The sequence below is a fragment of the Periplaneta americana genome, chromosome 8, assembly GCF_040183065.1.
Source record: "Periplaneta americana isolate PAMFEO1 chromosome 8, P.americana_PAMFEO1_priV1, whole genome shotgun sequence".
Taxonomy (NCBI): Eukaryota; Metazoa; Arthropoda; class Insecta; order Blattodea; family Blattidae; genus Periplaneta; species Periplaneta americana.
The window spans coordinates 33,170,210-33,187,500 of NC_091124.1; the positions used below are offsets into that span (position 1 = coordinate 33,170,210).

The 17,291-nt window shown below is 36.3% G+C and overlaps 2 protein-coding genes across 2 annotated transcripts in view; one reads left to right on the forward strand and one right to left on the reverse strand.

The window, feature by feature from the left end:
* The window catches only part of Setd3 (SET domain containing 3), a 130,637-nt gene that overhangs the window by 79,280 nt on the left and 34,066 nt on the right, over positions 1-17,291 (reverse strand). The window lies entirely within an intron of this gene.
* The window catches only part of LOC138704635 (probable basic-leucine zipper transcription factor J), a 53,815-nt gene that overhangs the window by 27,486 nt on the left and 9,038 nt on the right, over positions 1-17,291 (forward strand). The window contains exons 2-3 of the mRNA XM_069832722.1: positions 2,210-2,344; positions 14,880-14,965. Of these exons, the coding sequence (XP_069688823.1) occupies positions 2,228-2,344; positions 14,880-14,965 (203 nt within the window). The 5' untranslated portion in view covers positions 2,210-2,227. The remainder of the gene's footprint in view (positions 1-2,209; positions 2,345-14,879; positions 14,966-17,291) is intronic.

Here is a 17,291-nt window from a genome sequence, read left to right on the forward strand (position 1 = left end):
TAACTACTTCCTTTTTGTTTTATATAAACCCAACTTTAACTTTCAAATATCCTCGAAAGTTTCAAACCATGAATAGTAGCCTATATAAAGTGCAATGAATAATATTTTTTATTTATAATTAAAAAAATAGTTTATATGATGTCTTTCATAGCTTTGCGTTAAAACTGTTTTTATTGTGCCTCCTCCTAGATGTGTTATAGTCTGGTTGAATGCAGCATCGTTAGATAGCAGCAGTAGCGAGCTTGCTGCACGACCAGTCGGTTTCTATTTCCCGCCCATGCGCTGATTCAGAGGAGGATCTCCTCCCTCTCCGTTCATTTACTTGCTTTGAAACTCTGCTTCTTTCCCTGGCCGCTAGTGCGCTGTTGTCTATGTGTGTTAACTGCAGTAGAGGAGGAAAGGAGTGCCTTTCCTCAACACAAAAAATCTCGCATCTTTCTCACAGTTTTCTAGCAGCACATGAGCCCGCGTCGTTTAAAACTCGATCAACCGAGGTTTTCTTATAGCTGAGAACTTAAAAATTATCGAATCTTCCTCAAATTTCAAGGCACATATTTTATTTGGTATTTACTTTCAAAAGAAAAAAAAATGTGAGGAGGACGTTCCTCCCTTCCCTCCCCCGAGGAACCGCCCCTGAGATGTACAGATACGGAAATAAAATTTGGAGCTCCCTTATTGTATGTTTCGCTTACAACACACTGCGCAAGTATACAGGGAAGTGAAATAACTATGCAGATTGAAAGGGACGATAGGGTACGCTTAAACGAATAGAAAATCTATATTATGTTTCGTGATTAAAAGCACGGTTAATTGAAAAATTAGGTTGGAAGTTTCTGCAGTCTGGCAACATCGCCGCTAACATAATCGTCTTTCTTCTCGTAATAAAAATGTAAGAGTTCAACGAACTCTGTACGCGAGCCTCGCGCTCTCTCTCTCTACAACGTTGCAATCTGCGCGCATCGTTAGTGGCTTGAAATTAGTGGTTTTTAAATTAAATTTCCACGAAAACCGTCCACGTTATTGAAATACGCCAGAGGAATAAATGATTCTTTATTAAATGTTCTATCGATATGGACAAAAATCACGATCCTACTCGCAATAGTTACCGAATAAGAGGATGTTAAATATTTGGGGAGGGAAACATTTTTTTCTACGAAAACCATGAACTTTCCACCAATATGGTACAGTGGAATCCTTCTTATCCGGCACCAAAGGGACCAAACTAGTTCCGGATATGAGATTTTGCCGGATAATTGATTAAATACCGGTACATACAAAAAAGTTCGTATTTCATGGTGCCAACTGCAGCCATGTGAAGCTTATTTCTGTATCACTTGCTCATAACTGAATAAACATAAATCTGTGTGGATTTTCCTTATTAAAACACATCACACAACACAAAAAATACGCTAATTTTAGGTTCGAATATTCACTGAAAATTAAAGTTCGTGCGAACTTTCTAATGTGGCAATACTGACGGCCCGAACATAACTAAATAAACATAAAAAAACTGTGTGGATTTTCTTTATTAAAACATATCACACAAAACAATATACTAATTTTTAGGTTTCAATATTCACTGAAAATTAAAGTTCGTGTGAACTTCCTAATTTGGTAACACTGACGGCCCGGACATAACTGAATAAACATAAAAACTGTGTGAATTTTCTTTATTAAAACACATCACACAACATAAAAAATACGATAATTTTTGGTTCGAATATTCACTGAAAATTGAAGTTCGTGCGAACTTCCTAATGTGACAAAACTGACGGCCCACACTGTGACAATGTGGCAGATTTAAACATATTTTTTTTGGCCCAGCCAAAAGTGCCGTTGTTTTGATATTGCCGGTTATTTGGGTGCCGGTTACGAGGGATTTTACTGTATTGCACTTTTTTGTTACATACAACATGAGCTATTCGCTCTGAAAATCTGCAAGGTTATTTGACTTCCACCCTGTATATGCTACTTGTGGACAGTCGTGCGAAATTGTTGCCTACATACAGGTGGACTCGCATCAAGACTCGCTCCAAATTTTAATTCTATATCTGTACATGTCAGCCACAACCTCAATCTGAGGTGCTATAAGGGTAAGGGCACCAAATCTCGCGACGGCTCCGCATGTGGCAACATCACACTTCATCTCAAGTCTGTTAACTTTGTAGCAACTTGAAACTGATGTCAGCAAACGCATGATTTGTTCCAGAACCACGCTACAACAGCCATGCTTCTATCAGCCATTGTAACACTACTGCTAGTCAATGTCGTCCAGTCCGAAGACTTGGCGGTCCCGCAGGACGGGGAAGACCAAGGCCTGAGTCAGCTGCACAACGACCAAAGGGTGAGTCCCTAAGCTCCAAATTCTCATGTGCTATTGCTATACAGAGTGTAACTAAACGAGTTTTACAGACTGAAGGATTGTAAGGGAGACAAAAACAGACATTACAATTACATATATGCATTGTGAAAACGCCATCTTCCGACCAAAAGCAACAGTTTATGAAGCTACGATAACTGAAACAATAAATTTTCCATATCGGGACATTCAAAAGTCCGTCACCATATACGTACAAAGAAAAAGTGTTTTTGGGCATTACATTAAAATAACTTTTCCATCTTTCCATTTTTCGCTATTAGCAGTAATAACGAGATTTGTTAAGTACGCTGAAAGCTTGTATTTTTGCGAAAAAAACCAAAATCGATTTCTTGCGGCGTTATATTTCTTATAATAATAAAATGAAATGAAAAATGTAAGCAAAGTGATAGGTTTGGATGTAAATCCCAAAAAGACAAAGCAAGCCTATATGATTATGTCTCGTGACCAGAACATAATACGGAATGGAAATATAAAAATTGGAAAGTTATCCTTTGAAAAGGATGATGATGATGATGATGATGAAGAAGAAGAAGAAGAAGAAGAATCCTTGTCAAAGAGCATAAAGAAGCAATTGCTTGTCAGCGTTTTAATTGCTTGTGATCAAATTAAGGAATGTTTAAACCAGCTCAAATTAGGAACACGGCATGAGCTGTAAAGTGCATCGAGGTTGACAGTGTCATTTCTGAACATGTTATGTAAAGAGAAATAGACAAATTAAATACAACAGACAGGTAACAATGTCTCAATTTACTATCACTTGTACTGTTTCCGTTTATGGTTTCGACGATTTTCTCCAAAACCGTTGTGAATACGACTTAATTTTCAATTTTTCCATCCAGGGGCAGGTCTTTCACTGCAAACCCAGCATTCTACAATATTCCAAATTTTCCACTTTCCTCTTAGTCTCCGCGTACGATCTCATGCTGTCCATCATCTGATATCTTCTTCTGCTCCGAGCTTTTTTCCGTTCACCATTTCTTCCAGTGCATCCTTCAGTAAAGAAGTTTCTTCTTAGCCAGTGATTCAGTCAATTTCTTTTTTTATTCCTGATCAGTTTAAGCATTATTCTTTCTTCACCCACTCTTTCTAGCACAGCTTCATTTTTCCTTCTGTCTGTCCATTTCACACGCTCCATTCTTCTCCATATCCACATTTCAAGTGCTTCTAGTCGGATCTCTTCACTCCGTCGTAATTTCCAAGTTTCTGCCCCCATACAATGTCAACTACACACAAAGCACTTCACTAGTATCTTCCTTAGTTCTTTTTCCAAAATTCCGCAGAAATTGCTCCATTTCCTATGAAAAGTTCCCTTTGCCATTGCTATCCTCCTTTTGACTTCCTGGCAAGCTCATGTTACTACTTACAGTACAGCCAAGTATTTGAAGCTATCCACTTGTTCCACTGCCTCATTTAGAATTCGCACGTATATCGTCTAATTAGCGTAATATGTTACTAGTCAGCAATGTATGCAATGGAAGGGCAAAGAAACTGGCCACCCTATCCCATTATGTCCTGGCTTAGTTATCTCGTAGGTGATGTCTTATTGGTGTCACTTATGAGGTTCAAACCTGTCTTCAGACAGTTGACTAAGCAACAACCTTCTTTATTTTTCTTCCTATAACCATGGTCTTCGTCTTGTTTGCATTTATCTCCAGCCCATACTGCTCACAGGTGTCACTTAGCTACAGTAGCATATATTTTGTGTTTATACGAAGTGTCCCAAATTGGTGGATACACTCTTTGAAATACTATTTCATAGCAAAGAAATGAGATAGGAATACGATTTTTGCGGTTTATGATTCAGAAGGCAGTGGAAAGCATGGAAACATGTTCATCTGTTTATAAATAAACATGGCGGTGCAATTATCGTTCGATGAACGTAAGTGGACACTGAAATGTTATTAGAAACTGGAGAATGTTCAAGTTCAACGACGTTGGAGGGTTGAATTTGGAATACAACCACCAACAACTATCACAAGAATCCGAGACAATTTTAAAGTCGACGGAACGGTGCAAGATGTGTTGAAAGGGCGGTACGAAAGACCGATAACGAGAGTGCTGATGCAGTCATGCAGGCTTTTGCACAATCCCCAAAGAAGTCAATGAGGCAATGTTCTCGTGAGATTGGTATCAGCAAATCCAGTGTTCATCGAATTTTGCGAACTCAAAAATGGAAACCTTACATTCCGAGACTTGTCCACGCACTAAATGACGATCCAGATAGGCGAATGGAATTTTGTGAGTGGTTCTTGAACATGTGTGATGAAAGGGAAGATTTTCAAGACTTAATTGTTTGGTGAGATGAAGCCACATTTAAACTTAATGGCACAATTGTGTGTACTGGGCTAACGAAAACCCACATATCTTTCAAGAAAAGGCCGTCAATCTTCCAGGAGTAATAGTATGGTATGTCGCTCTATTATGCGTCGTTGTTAGGAGTGTACTGTGGCGGAAGGGGACTATTTTGAATATGTACGGGTTTAAGGAATACAAAACCGCAAAAATCGTGTTTGTCTCATCTCGTTGCTGAGAAATAGTGTTTCAAAATGTGTATACATCAATTTGGTACACTTTGTGTGTGTGCGTGTGTGTGTGTCTATATATATATATATATATACAGACGTGGACAAATTATTAACGAAATTGACGATTTTTATGATAATTCTGTTTACAAAATTTGACTTTTCAATTTAGACTACAGTTGACAATTTTGCATATTTCTATCATTACAATAGACAGAAATATGCAAAAATGTCAACTGTAGTTTAAACTGAAGAATCGAATTTTGTAAAATTATATAATAAAAACCTTCAATTTTGTTAATAATTTGTAAATTAGAAAAAATGTCAACTACAGCCTAAATTGAAGACTCAAATTTTGTAAAACTATAAAATAAAAACCTTCAGTTTTGCTAATAATTTGGAAATATCCAAAATGTCAACTGTATTCCAAATTGAAGAATTGAATTTGTAAAAATATATAATAAAAACCTTCAGTTTTGCTAATAATTTGGAAATATCCAAAATGTCAACTGTAGTCCAAATTGAAGAATCGAATTTGTAAAACTATAAAATAAAAACCTTCAGTTTTGCTAATAATTTGGAAATATCCAAAATGTCAACTGTAGTCCAAATTGAAGAATCGAATTTGTAAAAATATATAGGCCTAATAATAACCTTCAGTTTTGCTAATAATTTCGAAATATCCAAAATGTCAACTGTATTCCAAATTGAAGACTTAAATTTTTTAAAAATATACAACACAAATCTTCAATTTTGCTAATAATTTGGAAATACGCAAAAATGCCAACTGTAGTCTAAATTGAAGAATCGAATTTTGTAAAAATATATAATAAAAATCTTCAATTTTGCTAATAATTTGTCCACGTCTGTATATATATATATCCGTTACAATCACCCATACTATCACCTCCCAAAGTATGGTCCTTTCCTGCTGAATCATCCTGTATTTTACATGTTGTAATTTAGTTAATCACTAAAACTAGGAAGTTGTGGTCACCGATATTAGCGCCAGAGGCGATGCATTGGTCATGCTTGCACTGGTGTTTGTAATCGCTAGTTAACAGCTCTTTCAATACATGAACAGAATGAGCAAGTTTCAATCCTCTCCGAACCCGGAGGCCTTTGAAGTTACCACCTTCCGACCGAACATGGTGAGTTGCGAACTGGTTCAGAACCAGGCGCTTTGTACCAAGGAAAACAAACTCTGTACCACGTACCAATGAAAGTTACAAGCCGCAATTTTCGAACTGGCACTGAGTTGGTTCCGAGCTGACTTCGAACCTCTGTTTGTACGCTGCTTAATAAATTACGATCATCCGCCTTCATCCTATTGGGGGGCTATCAAACGGCACCGACCAGCTTGTAAAAGATCATTCAAAGAGAAATGCGGTCTCAGGTTAGTTAAGTATTCCAGAGCTGTGAAGATGTTGCAAGAACAGCATCAAAACACGTTCTCTGCACTGCACACGAATGGCTCCTCTGGGTTACTACGGGTCAAGGGAATCGTGTGCTCGCGCAGAAACCACGAAGTGCGGCGTTAAATTATAAATGTAGAAATTTCAATTCATGAACAATTAAAAAATTTTGAAAACAGGTCACTTGATTTCAAGAATGGCATTGAGAATTAATTGCTCGCCTTCACAAGGATTCTTTTTTATCATCATCACTATCAATTTTTCATTTCTAAGAAATATAAACCCCCAAGAAATCGATTTTGATATTTTCACGAAAATACACGCTTTCAGGGTACTTAACAAAGAGAAAGTGTTTTGGGGCATTATATTAAAACAACTGAAAGCAGTAAAATCACGTTAGGAGAAAATCCACAAATTATTAGGGAAACACGGGAATTTTAATTGGAAGTAAATCCCGAAAAGACTAAGTATATGATTATATCTCGTGAAAAGAACATAGTACGAAATGCAAATATAAAAATTGGAAATTTATCATTTTAAAAAGTGGAAAAATGCAAATATATTGGAGCAACAATAACAAATATAAATGACACTCGAGACGAATTTAAAGGCAGAATAAATATGGGAAATGCCTGCTATTATTCGGTTGAGAAGCTTTTGTCATCTAGTATACTTTCAAAAAAACTGAAAGATAGAATTTATAAAAAAGTTATATTACCAGTTGTTCTGTATGGTTGTGAAACTTGGACTCTCACTTTGAGAGAGGAACAGAGGTTAAGGGCGTTCGAGAATAAGGTATTTAGGAAAATATTTGGGGCTAAGAGGGATGAAGTTACAGGAGAATGGAGAAAGTTACACAACGCAGAACTGCACGCATTCTATTCTTCATCTAATATAATTAGGAACATTAAATTCAGACGTTTGAGATGGTTAGGGCACATAGTACGTATGGGTGAATCCATAAATGTATAGTGTGTTAGTTGGAAGACTGGAGGGAAGAAGACCTTAGGGGAGGCTGTGACGTAGATGGGAGGATAATATTAAAATGGACTTGAGGTAGGTGTGATGCGATGGTATTGACTGGATTAATTTTGCTCAGGATAGGAATCGTTGGCGGGCTTATGTGAGGGCGGCAATGAACCTCCGGGTTCATTAAAAGCCATTTGTAAGTAAGTAAGAACGCAGTAAAATTGGTTGACTTCACAATCCTGCGGTTATATTAAACAGAAATGGTTCATAGCCACAAATGAATCTCTAATGATGGAGTCAGGTGAAAAGAAAGCTCTCTCTCCAGCAATAAAAGCATAATTAAATGAAAGTGGTACTAAAGACCGCTAATTTTTTACCGCTGTTACATTTATGATAATACGCGTTTTCATCAGTGCCGTTACAAAATTATTACTTTTCACAACACATCAAGTTACTTCCAGTTATCATATATATATATATATATATATATATATATATATATATATATATATATATATATATACTGAAGTATGTCAGCGATATCGACAATGAAATCAAATTTCTTTACCTTCATTGCTTGTACACCATATTTTAATCGCGAACTGTACTTCAATCTTAATTTCGTCACGAATTGTAACGAAAAGGTCTGACCATCTACATAGCGATAAACGGCCAGTTTTTCGAAAGAAGAAACAATAGTATATTACGATACATGGTTGGTAAGTGCTTTTACAAAATCGAGGAAAAATTTAAAAAACGAGCACAGCGAGTTTTTCAGTTTCCGAGATTTTGTAATGCACTTCACGAACGTGTATTGTACAACATTTTTTGCACGACCATATTTTTTTAAAATTGCAAATACAATATATTTTGCATTGAAAATTTAGAGCAAAGTCTTCGCAAAACTGCACTGTAATGGTAACTAAGTAACAATAAGTGCACTGTAATGGGTCTATTTCAGTACACTTTTATGTTATGAAGAATGGTTTCCCTAGCAACAAGTTTCTGTGTGGGAATTCTAACTTTCAAGGCCTAACAACAATAGTCATAAATACAACAAAAAAACACAATCGTGCTAAAAAGATATAACAACAAAATCACAGCCCATTGTCTTCTTTACCATATCTTGCACATAAGTTTTAAATTCCTCTAGTCTAACTGGACCATCAATGGACTATTATTTGGTGCTAGAGGTTCAGTTCCAAAATTTACTGTCTGTTTTGTAAATCATTAAAAGTTACAACTTTTGAGATTGACCCAATTACATTTCAAATATCAAGGATTCATTGCAAAGTTTACAGTATCAATATATTATTTCGATCATTCAAAATTTTCTACTCAAACGCAGGTCTTTCACTGCAAACCCAACATTCTCCATTTCGATAAGATCCAAGACTAAACACTTATCTATATAAAAAACTAAATTAAAATCAGCACAAAACGCGTCAATTTAAGTACATATCCCCACATTATAGGCTTAGATCATTCCGATCTAGTATATTATGTAGGACTTAGTATGTATTGGGAACCCATCCACAAGTCAAGGCGATATCTGCAACAAGAAAGAAAGTTTACATGCCTGGGATATTGCCAAATGGAAAACATGACGATACGCTTGGCAATGGCATTGACTTTGAAGACAAGTCTGACAAGAAAGGACAAAGATCTGGCAACACATACAAATACATGACCAAATAAGATAACATAAATGAAACCGTACCCTTGAGGTGTCGGTCTTGGGTATTTCACTAGTGTTTTCAATTCTAACGATTAAATAAATATACTGTACAAGCAGAAAACTCGACTTACAAGTAACTACTTCAATTGTGTAAATAAACATATAAAAGTAATAGGTTACATAAATCTGGCTGAACTATCCAGGAATTGTACCAGACTCCGGGTCAATTATTCCCCTTATATCCACGAACCCAGCATTTAGTGCACAATTAGGCTACTGTGTGACTTAAATTTGTGGTTTTCTGTTAACGAACAGTAAACGTGTATTATACAAGTACATATCTGGCTTTCAGGTATAGTTCCCTGTAAAGCTGATTTGAACAATTTCTGGGTAGCTTAGTCGGTAGAGCGTTGGCGCGCTCAGCCAAAGGTCCCAAGTTCGATACCCGACACCGGAACAATTTTTCCCTTGAGATTATTCAAGTTATTAGATTGTTTAAATACATATTTGATTCATTCCATAAAGTTTTATACAGTGAAACCTCTCATTTACGGACATCGAAGGGATGTAACAATCTGTCCGCATCTGGGAGGTGTCCTTTATTGGGAGGGAGGCTCCCCAATCTAACAGTAAATTTATAATATGCATTATGTATCCCTTCACGCTTTAAATGAAATGTATTACTGTAGTCTAATTCTAAATACAGTATACAGTACTATAGTAAATTCTTTGCAACTCTGAATTATGGTAGATAAAACTGGAAAAGGTAAATACAGTACTGTGCCATGCAGTTTTATTCTAGATCTACAGTTATGCAGTATTGTAATTTACAGCTTTCAACTTAACCTTTACGTTTAGGTGCCAAGTCTCTCGAAACAGAACAACTGATTGATGTGGAGAGAATAATCCTACTAACCTCATCAAGTGTCGAATACAATTCCACGATCACGGAAACCTTGGACCCATCAGACATGTTAAATTTTATGATTTTGTTTATCCATCCGCTTCCAGCTAACATGGGGTAGCCGACTGGGTTAGTGGTAGCCTATGATACCCTTGTGTTATGTTTCATGTTAAGGAATTTCTGTACAGTTCTCAAAACTAAATTTTCCATTTCTGTAACACATTAAGGTCTTGAAATCCAAGTTCTGTCCGCAATCAGGAGGTAAAGCAAGCTTTAGGACTGTGAAACAGCTGTCCGTGTCCGTGTCTGAGAGTGTCCGTAAACGAGAGTTGAATTTATCATTATTTCTATATTATTTCAGTTGGGACATAAAAATCTGTCCGTATATGTGGAGTGTCCGTATTTTGGGGGTGTCCGTAAGGAAGGTTTTCACTGTACTACTAAAAATAGTTCGCTGAAAATGCACAACCTCGTATTTGTACAATTAATATATATTATTCACTTTATGATTTATTTTACTGGCCCGATAAGCATTCAAATTTACGCCACTGATCAGAATATTTAGGTCATCATCATTTAAAAGTGTACAGTACCGGTACGTTTTTTTTTCTGCAGCAAAAAAGAAAAAAAAAGCGTAAGACGATCGGATAATCCGCTAATCGGTTAATAGGCGACGGATAATCGGAACTCTACTGTATATTATTCTGAAAGCGTATGTCATTATCACATTCTCATTTTTTATATTTTATATGACAGTGATTCTTACATATGACTTATTTTATTGGACAGATGAGAATAATTCTGACCCTCCTCTATAGTAGTAGCAGTAGGAGTAAAAGTGAGATTAAAAGTATTACAATTTTTGTTTATACCACTAAATTAAAGTTACGAACCAATTAAATATATAAAAGAAAAAGGAGAAATAGACAAACAAGAAGAACTATTATTATCGATGGAATGGTGATAAATCTCCATTCTCTAGCCTAACATCGAACCCGAGAACGCTGTAAACGAGCGATGGACCACGCAGCAGCCACAAGCTGACGGAAACGAACAGAGCTCATCTTGACTAATATGGCAGCGCCCCACATCGTCACTTCGGGGAAACCTTGACCCACAAGATTCCTCGGAAGCAAGAAAGAAAGTGAGACCTCATGGAAACCGTGAAAGTATGATGGCCACCTGACATGTATGTAAAGTTTACCCATAAGCACAGCTATTCAGTACTCATGAATAGTCATTCCCAAGGAGGTCGTACTCTTTCTTTCATCAAGGTCACCTGTACTTTCTATGTGCCGTATGGTATTGGCTGAGGGAAAAGTGTTCTTCGTCTAATAAACTACATAGTACCTACCCATTTGTAAAAAGGCAGACATGGCACGCAACTGGCTTTAATTGTATTTCACTTTCAATTTAAACGTTTATCTGAGGACGAATATCAAAAGTTCGAGTGCATAAAGATACGAATGTACACTGGCGATCATTAATCATTTTAATCAACTTTATTTATTACAGAAGAAAATAATTAAAATATGTCTTCATAAACCTACCATCATTTCCCATAACTATGGTCTGGAATACGACTATGATCCACGATACAATCATTCAAATTTTGTACTCCGTAACTTAGTACCTCGTTTTTCTATATTTTTAATGTAGTGTAGTTTTAAGTCAAGTCACTGCAGCTGTCTACGAACGTCTATGTTACTTCTACAATTTTTTTTTGAATGGTTGCATCGTGGACCACAGCTGTGGGAAATGACGGCATTGATTTTCCATCTCAAAAATTGTTTTTAGACTTTAAGGTTCTTAAAATAAGACAAATGTATTATATTGTATTAATAAAATTCATACATAAAAATCGAAATAACTTTGAACTGTATTCTCACAGTTATGAAACAAAAGGTATGAATTCTTTAAGATTGTTTGAATCAAAATGCAACACTGCTACAGTATTTAATCATAGTAGTAATTTATGCCCAAGAATATATAACAAATTTATATTTAAATATCCCAATCTTGTCAATTATAATAGTTCTAGTATTAAATTTAAAAAGTTATGAATGGATTTTATAAATAATAAAAAATTGTAAATTTAAATTTATATATTCTTACTGTGTAGCAGACATGAAACAAATTGTATTATATGCTTCCTAAGCACGAGTTCTACTCTTTCAGGGGTGAGCTAAAATTTTATCTGTGTATACTATATTTTATGTTACAAGTATTAGCAAAAATAAATAAATAAATAAAAAATAAATACGAATATTAGAAATCTCAGTAAAGTTTCTATTGCGTTTACATATCTCCAGAAATAAAGTGAGATCAACATTAATTCATTCTGAAAAAATAACCAAAATGTGATTCGATTAAATTCCAACTTAATTTTAACTGTTATTTTTTTTTGTTATACGTATTTTATTTTATTTTTTTATTATTGTAACGTCGATAAATTTGAAATCATGTAAATAAAAGACTGCCTCCGTGGTCTGTTGATCAGCATGCTGGCTTCTAGATCAGGAGGTCCCGGGTTCGATTCCCGGGCTTGGCTCTCAGTGAATTTTTCTTGTAGAAGAAGAATTCCCTGGGTGTCTAGAGTCTGGAAATTTGTATGAATGTGATTGTGAGTGTGCCGGGTTAATATTAATTAACTAATCATCACAAATATAAAAAATACATCAGGACTGTCGCTGGGCAGTAACCTGAACACACGTTTCAGCGTCACATTGTTGACAAGTAACTCCATCTGTTAGCACAACCATAAAGCATCTAATAGATGCTATAGAGTTACCAATGAAAAAAAAAATGTAAATAAAAGATAAGGTATCACCTAAAAATAGTAAAGCAATAATAATAATAATAATAATAATAATAATAATAATAATAATAATGGTACCGGTAAATTAAATGTGACTTTCAACTTCTTATTTCCAAATTACCATTGCATGAACAACATAATGGACGCAAATAGCCATAGAAACTGTCGCGCTCTTTTTAAACCCCACCAACTAACTGAACAACATAAAAATACGAGTAAGATTCGTTAAAATATAATAAAATATTTTGAAAATGAAATATAATAATCTACAGTAACTTAACTAGTAATTAATTTGAGTGGAAAATAAACATAAGCATTAAAATAAAGAATAATATGTGCATTATTCCTGGGCAAAATGATACACAGATACTGCAATAAGAACAAAATTCGTTCAACAATTAAATGGCGAAGCCAGAACACGTTTCAAAAACGACATTTTATTTGCTCTTGCAATGTTTTAATATAAACATTAAATATGCTGCACGTACTATTTTTTTTTTAAATTTCAGTGAAATTTTTTAGTTTAAAAATGAAACTAGAACCTTCAATTTAGGCTGTAGAACCCAGGAGGTTGCGGAAAAATGTTACAATGCTAAGAATCAAGTACAGTATTATGCAAATCAAGATTTCAGGTATAACTCCCTGTAAAGTTGATTTGAATAATTTCGAGGGAAAAATTGTTCCGGAGCCGGGTATCGAACCCGGGACCTTTGGTTTAACGTAATTATTCAAATCAACTTTACAGGGAGTTATACCTGAAATCTTGATTTGCATAATACACGTCACTGTTCGTTAACAGAAAACCACAATTTAAGTCACACGGAGTTAGTGTGCACTCGAAGTTGGTTGCTTGACGGTTGTCAGCCCACTTTGAGGTCTGTGGATATAGAGGGAAAAATTGGATCGGTGTCGGTTAGAGTTCCCGAGTAGCTCAGTGGTAGAGCGTTGGTACGTTAAACCAAAGGTCCCGGGTTCGATACCCGGCTCCGGAACAATTTTTCCCTCGAAATTATTCAAATCAACTTTACAGGGAGTTATACCTGAAATCTTGATTTGCATAATACACGTCACTGTTCGTTAACAGAAAACCACAATTTAAGTTACACGGAGTTAGTGTGCACTCGAAGTTGGTTGCTTGACGGTTGTCAGCCCACTTTGAGGTCTGTGGATATAGAGGGAAAAATTGGATCGGTGTCGGTTAGAGTTCCCGAGTAGCTCAGTGGTAGAGCGTTGGTACGTTAAACCAAAGGTCCCGGGTTCGATACCCGGCTCCGGAACAATTTTTCCCTCGAAATTATTCAAATCAACTTTACAGGGAGTTATACCTGAAATCTTGATTTGCATAATACACGTCAATGTTCGTTAACAGAAAACCACAATTTAAGTCACACGGAGTTAGTGTGCACTCGAAGTTGGTTGCTTGACGGTTGTCAGCCCACTTTGAGGTCTGTGGATATAGAGGGAAAAATTGGATCGGTGTCGGTTAGAGTTCCCGAGTAGCTCAGTGGTAGAGCGTTGGTACGTTAAACCAAAGGTCCCGGGTTCGATACCCGGCTCCGGAACAATTTTTCCCTCGAAATTATTCAAATCAACTTTACAGGGAGTTATACCTGAAATCTTGATTTGCATAATACACGTCACTGTTCGTTAACAGAAAACCACAATTTAAGTCACACGGAGTTAGTGTGCACTCGAAGTTGGTTGCTTGACGGTTGTCAGCCCACTTTGAGGTCTGTGGATATAGGGGGAAAAATTGGATCGGTGTCGGTTAGAGTTCCCGAGTAGCTCAGTGGTAGAGCGTTGGTACGTTAAACCAAAGGTCCCGGGTTCGATACCCGGCTCCGGAACAATTTTTCCCTCGAAATTATTCAAGTACAGTATTCCTTTTTCTGTCTCTGTAAAATTTTAATTTGGTGCTTGCAACGTTTTTCCACTTTGCTATTCAATTTAGGAGAAATTACACAAACAGACTGATGGTTGAACGAACAGACAAATAGAGAGCCATACAGACAGCACGTCCAAAACTGCTTTTTCGATATAAGGACGCTGGAGTCATCTTCAGAATGAAGAGAACAATAAGGAGAGGTGGAAATTAAACTTATGATAATGAAGAAGGTGGTGGTGGTAGTGAAGGGGTATCCTGAGAATCGATATTGGTATTAAAAATGATGTATATTTACTTGTGTGTTGCAGGAATGGCCAAGCCGGGATGCACCAACAGTACTACCAGAGGATGCCAGCATAGCTGCTCTTGCACTGCCAGGATCTCAACCACTACGGTAACGAGAATTAACTTCTGCTTACATTCAATCCAATTTATAAGTAAAACTGTGGAATTTGTTTCTCTCAACTCACTCCTGCTACATTTTTACTGTCCGTCTCTTATTAATCAGTCAGTCTTCCTCTTACATATCTACGTTTACTCACTTTAAAATTCAAATTCATTATGGGGAGTATGAAAGGCCTATATCACTTATGTTAAATTTACCAAATTCATCTTCCATTTTCCCTTAAATTATTCAAGATAATGTAATAAACATTTTACAGTATACAACTCTACCCCGGAAGTTTACCAGACACCGATCCAATTTTCCCCTCTATATCCACAGACCTCAAAGTGGGCTGACAACCGTCAAGCAACCAACATTGAGTGCACACTAACTCTGTGTGACTTAAATTGTGGTTTTCTGTTAATGAACAGTGATGTGTATTATGCAAATCAAGCTTTCAGGTATAACTCTCTGTAAAGTTCATTTGAATAATTGGATCGGTGTCTGGTAGACTTCCCGGGTAGAGCGTTGGTACGTTAAACCAAAGGTCCCGGGTTCGATGCCCGGCCCCGGAACAATTTTTCCCTCGAGATTATTCAAATCAACTTTACAGGAAGTTATACCTGAAAGCTTGATTTGCATAATACACATCACTGTTCGTTAACTGAAAACCACAATTTAAGTCACACAGAGTTAGTGTGCACTCAATGTTGGTTGCTTGATAGTTCGATGCCCGACCCTGGAAAAATTTTTCCCTCGAAATTATTCAAATCAACTTCACAGGGAGTTATACCTGAAAGCTTGATTTGCATAATACACATCACTGTTCGTTAACTGAAAACCACAATTTAAGTCACACAGAGTTAGTGTGCACTCAATGTTGGTTGCTTGACAGTTCGATGCCCGACCCTGGAAAAATTTTTCCCTCGAAATTATTCAAATCAACTTTACAGGGAGTTACACCTGAAAGCTTGATTTGCATAATACACATCACTGTTCGTTAACAGAAAACCACAATTTAAGTCACACAGAGTTAGTGTGCACTCAATGTTGGTTGCTTGACGGTTGTCAGCCCACTTTGAGGTCTGTGGATATAGAGGGAAAAATTGGATCAGTGTCTGGTAGACTTCCCGGGTAGAGCGTTGGTACGTTAAACCAAAGGTCCCGGGTTCGATGCCCGGCCCCGGAACAATTTTTCCCTCGAAATTATTCAAATCAACTTTACAGGGAGTTATACCTGAAAGCTTGATTTGCATTTTACAGTACAGATTCATATGTTGTAAATTCATAGCTCTATTTTCATCAAGATACCATTGCTAAGAAGCATTATAGACATTTTTTTTAATTTAATGTCCGGAGTTTGGGAAATGCTATGAAATGATGACAAAAATGAAGAAATAGTGACGGAATGACATAGATACCTAATATGGGAAAAAATGGGATAATCCCGAGAAAAACTCCAACTGCGACCTTGTCCGCCACAAGTGTCACTATGGATTTTAAATCCAATGAAAAATCCCAGACCTGACCAAGACTCGAACCCGGGCTACCTGTATGTCAGGCAGGAGGTCTGACCACTCAGCCATCACAGGGTAGAGAAAATGGGGTAGGATGGCCAGTTCCTTTCCCCCTCCATTGCATACATCGCCGATTAGCTACATGTTACTCTAATCAGACTTCAGAATATACAAACATTGTTCTTCCTCTGACACATCTCGTCAAGTAAGATGTAGGCCTACTGCATGATAACAGATGTACACATCAGCCAAAACCTCAAACAGATTTCACTACAATTCAAGACAAACCACAGCCTTTTAGAGTAGGGTGACCAGACGTCCTATTTTTAATGTGATCATCCCTTTTTTCAGCCTCTTGTCCCCTGGCCCGAGAAAAGTATGCTCAGAAAGCCAAATATCCCGTTTCTCTAAATTATTGTTAAAATGTTTATTTTTCTTTCATTTTATTTAATAATCACGTAAAACATTGATTAAATCTACACCGTTTTCATCAGATGTCACCATAATGAATTCAATAAAGGCTATGTTAATCACAAAATGTCATTTCAATAATATGTCTTGCATGGAATTTTATAGTTTCTTGAAGAAAAGTCTAACACTTCTACAACAAATGTACTCATCATAGAAATATGATGCTGATTGTACAGTTGATGTTCATGGAGAATGTTAAAATAGAAGTTAATATGAGGCAAAAAATTTTGTTATGAAACAAGTTCAGAATATAGTGACAGGGATATAATGTATGGTTAAAATTAACCTGAAGTATTTTTAAACAGATAGTTAACCTAATTAATCCAGACTAATTGCAGTATAAAGAA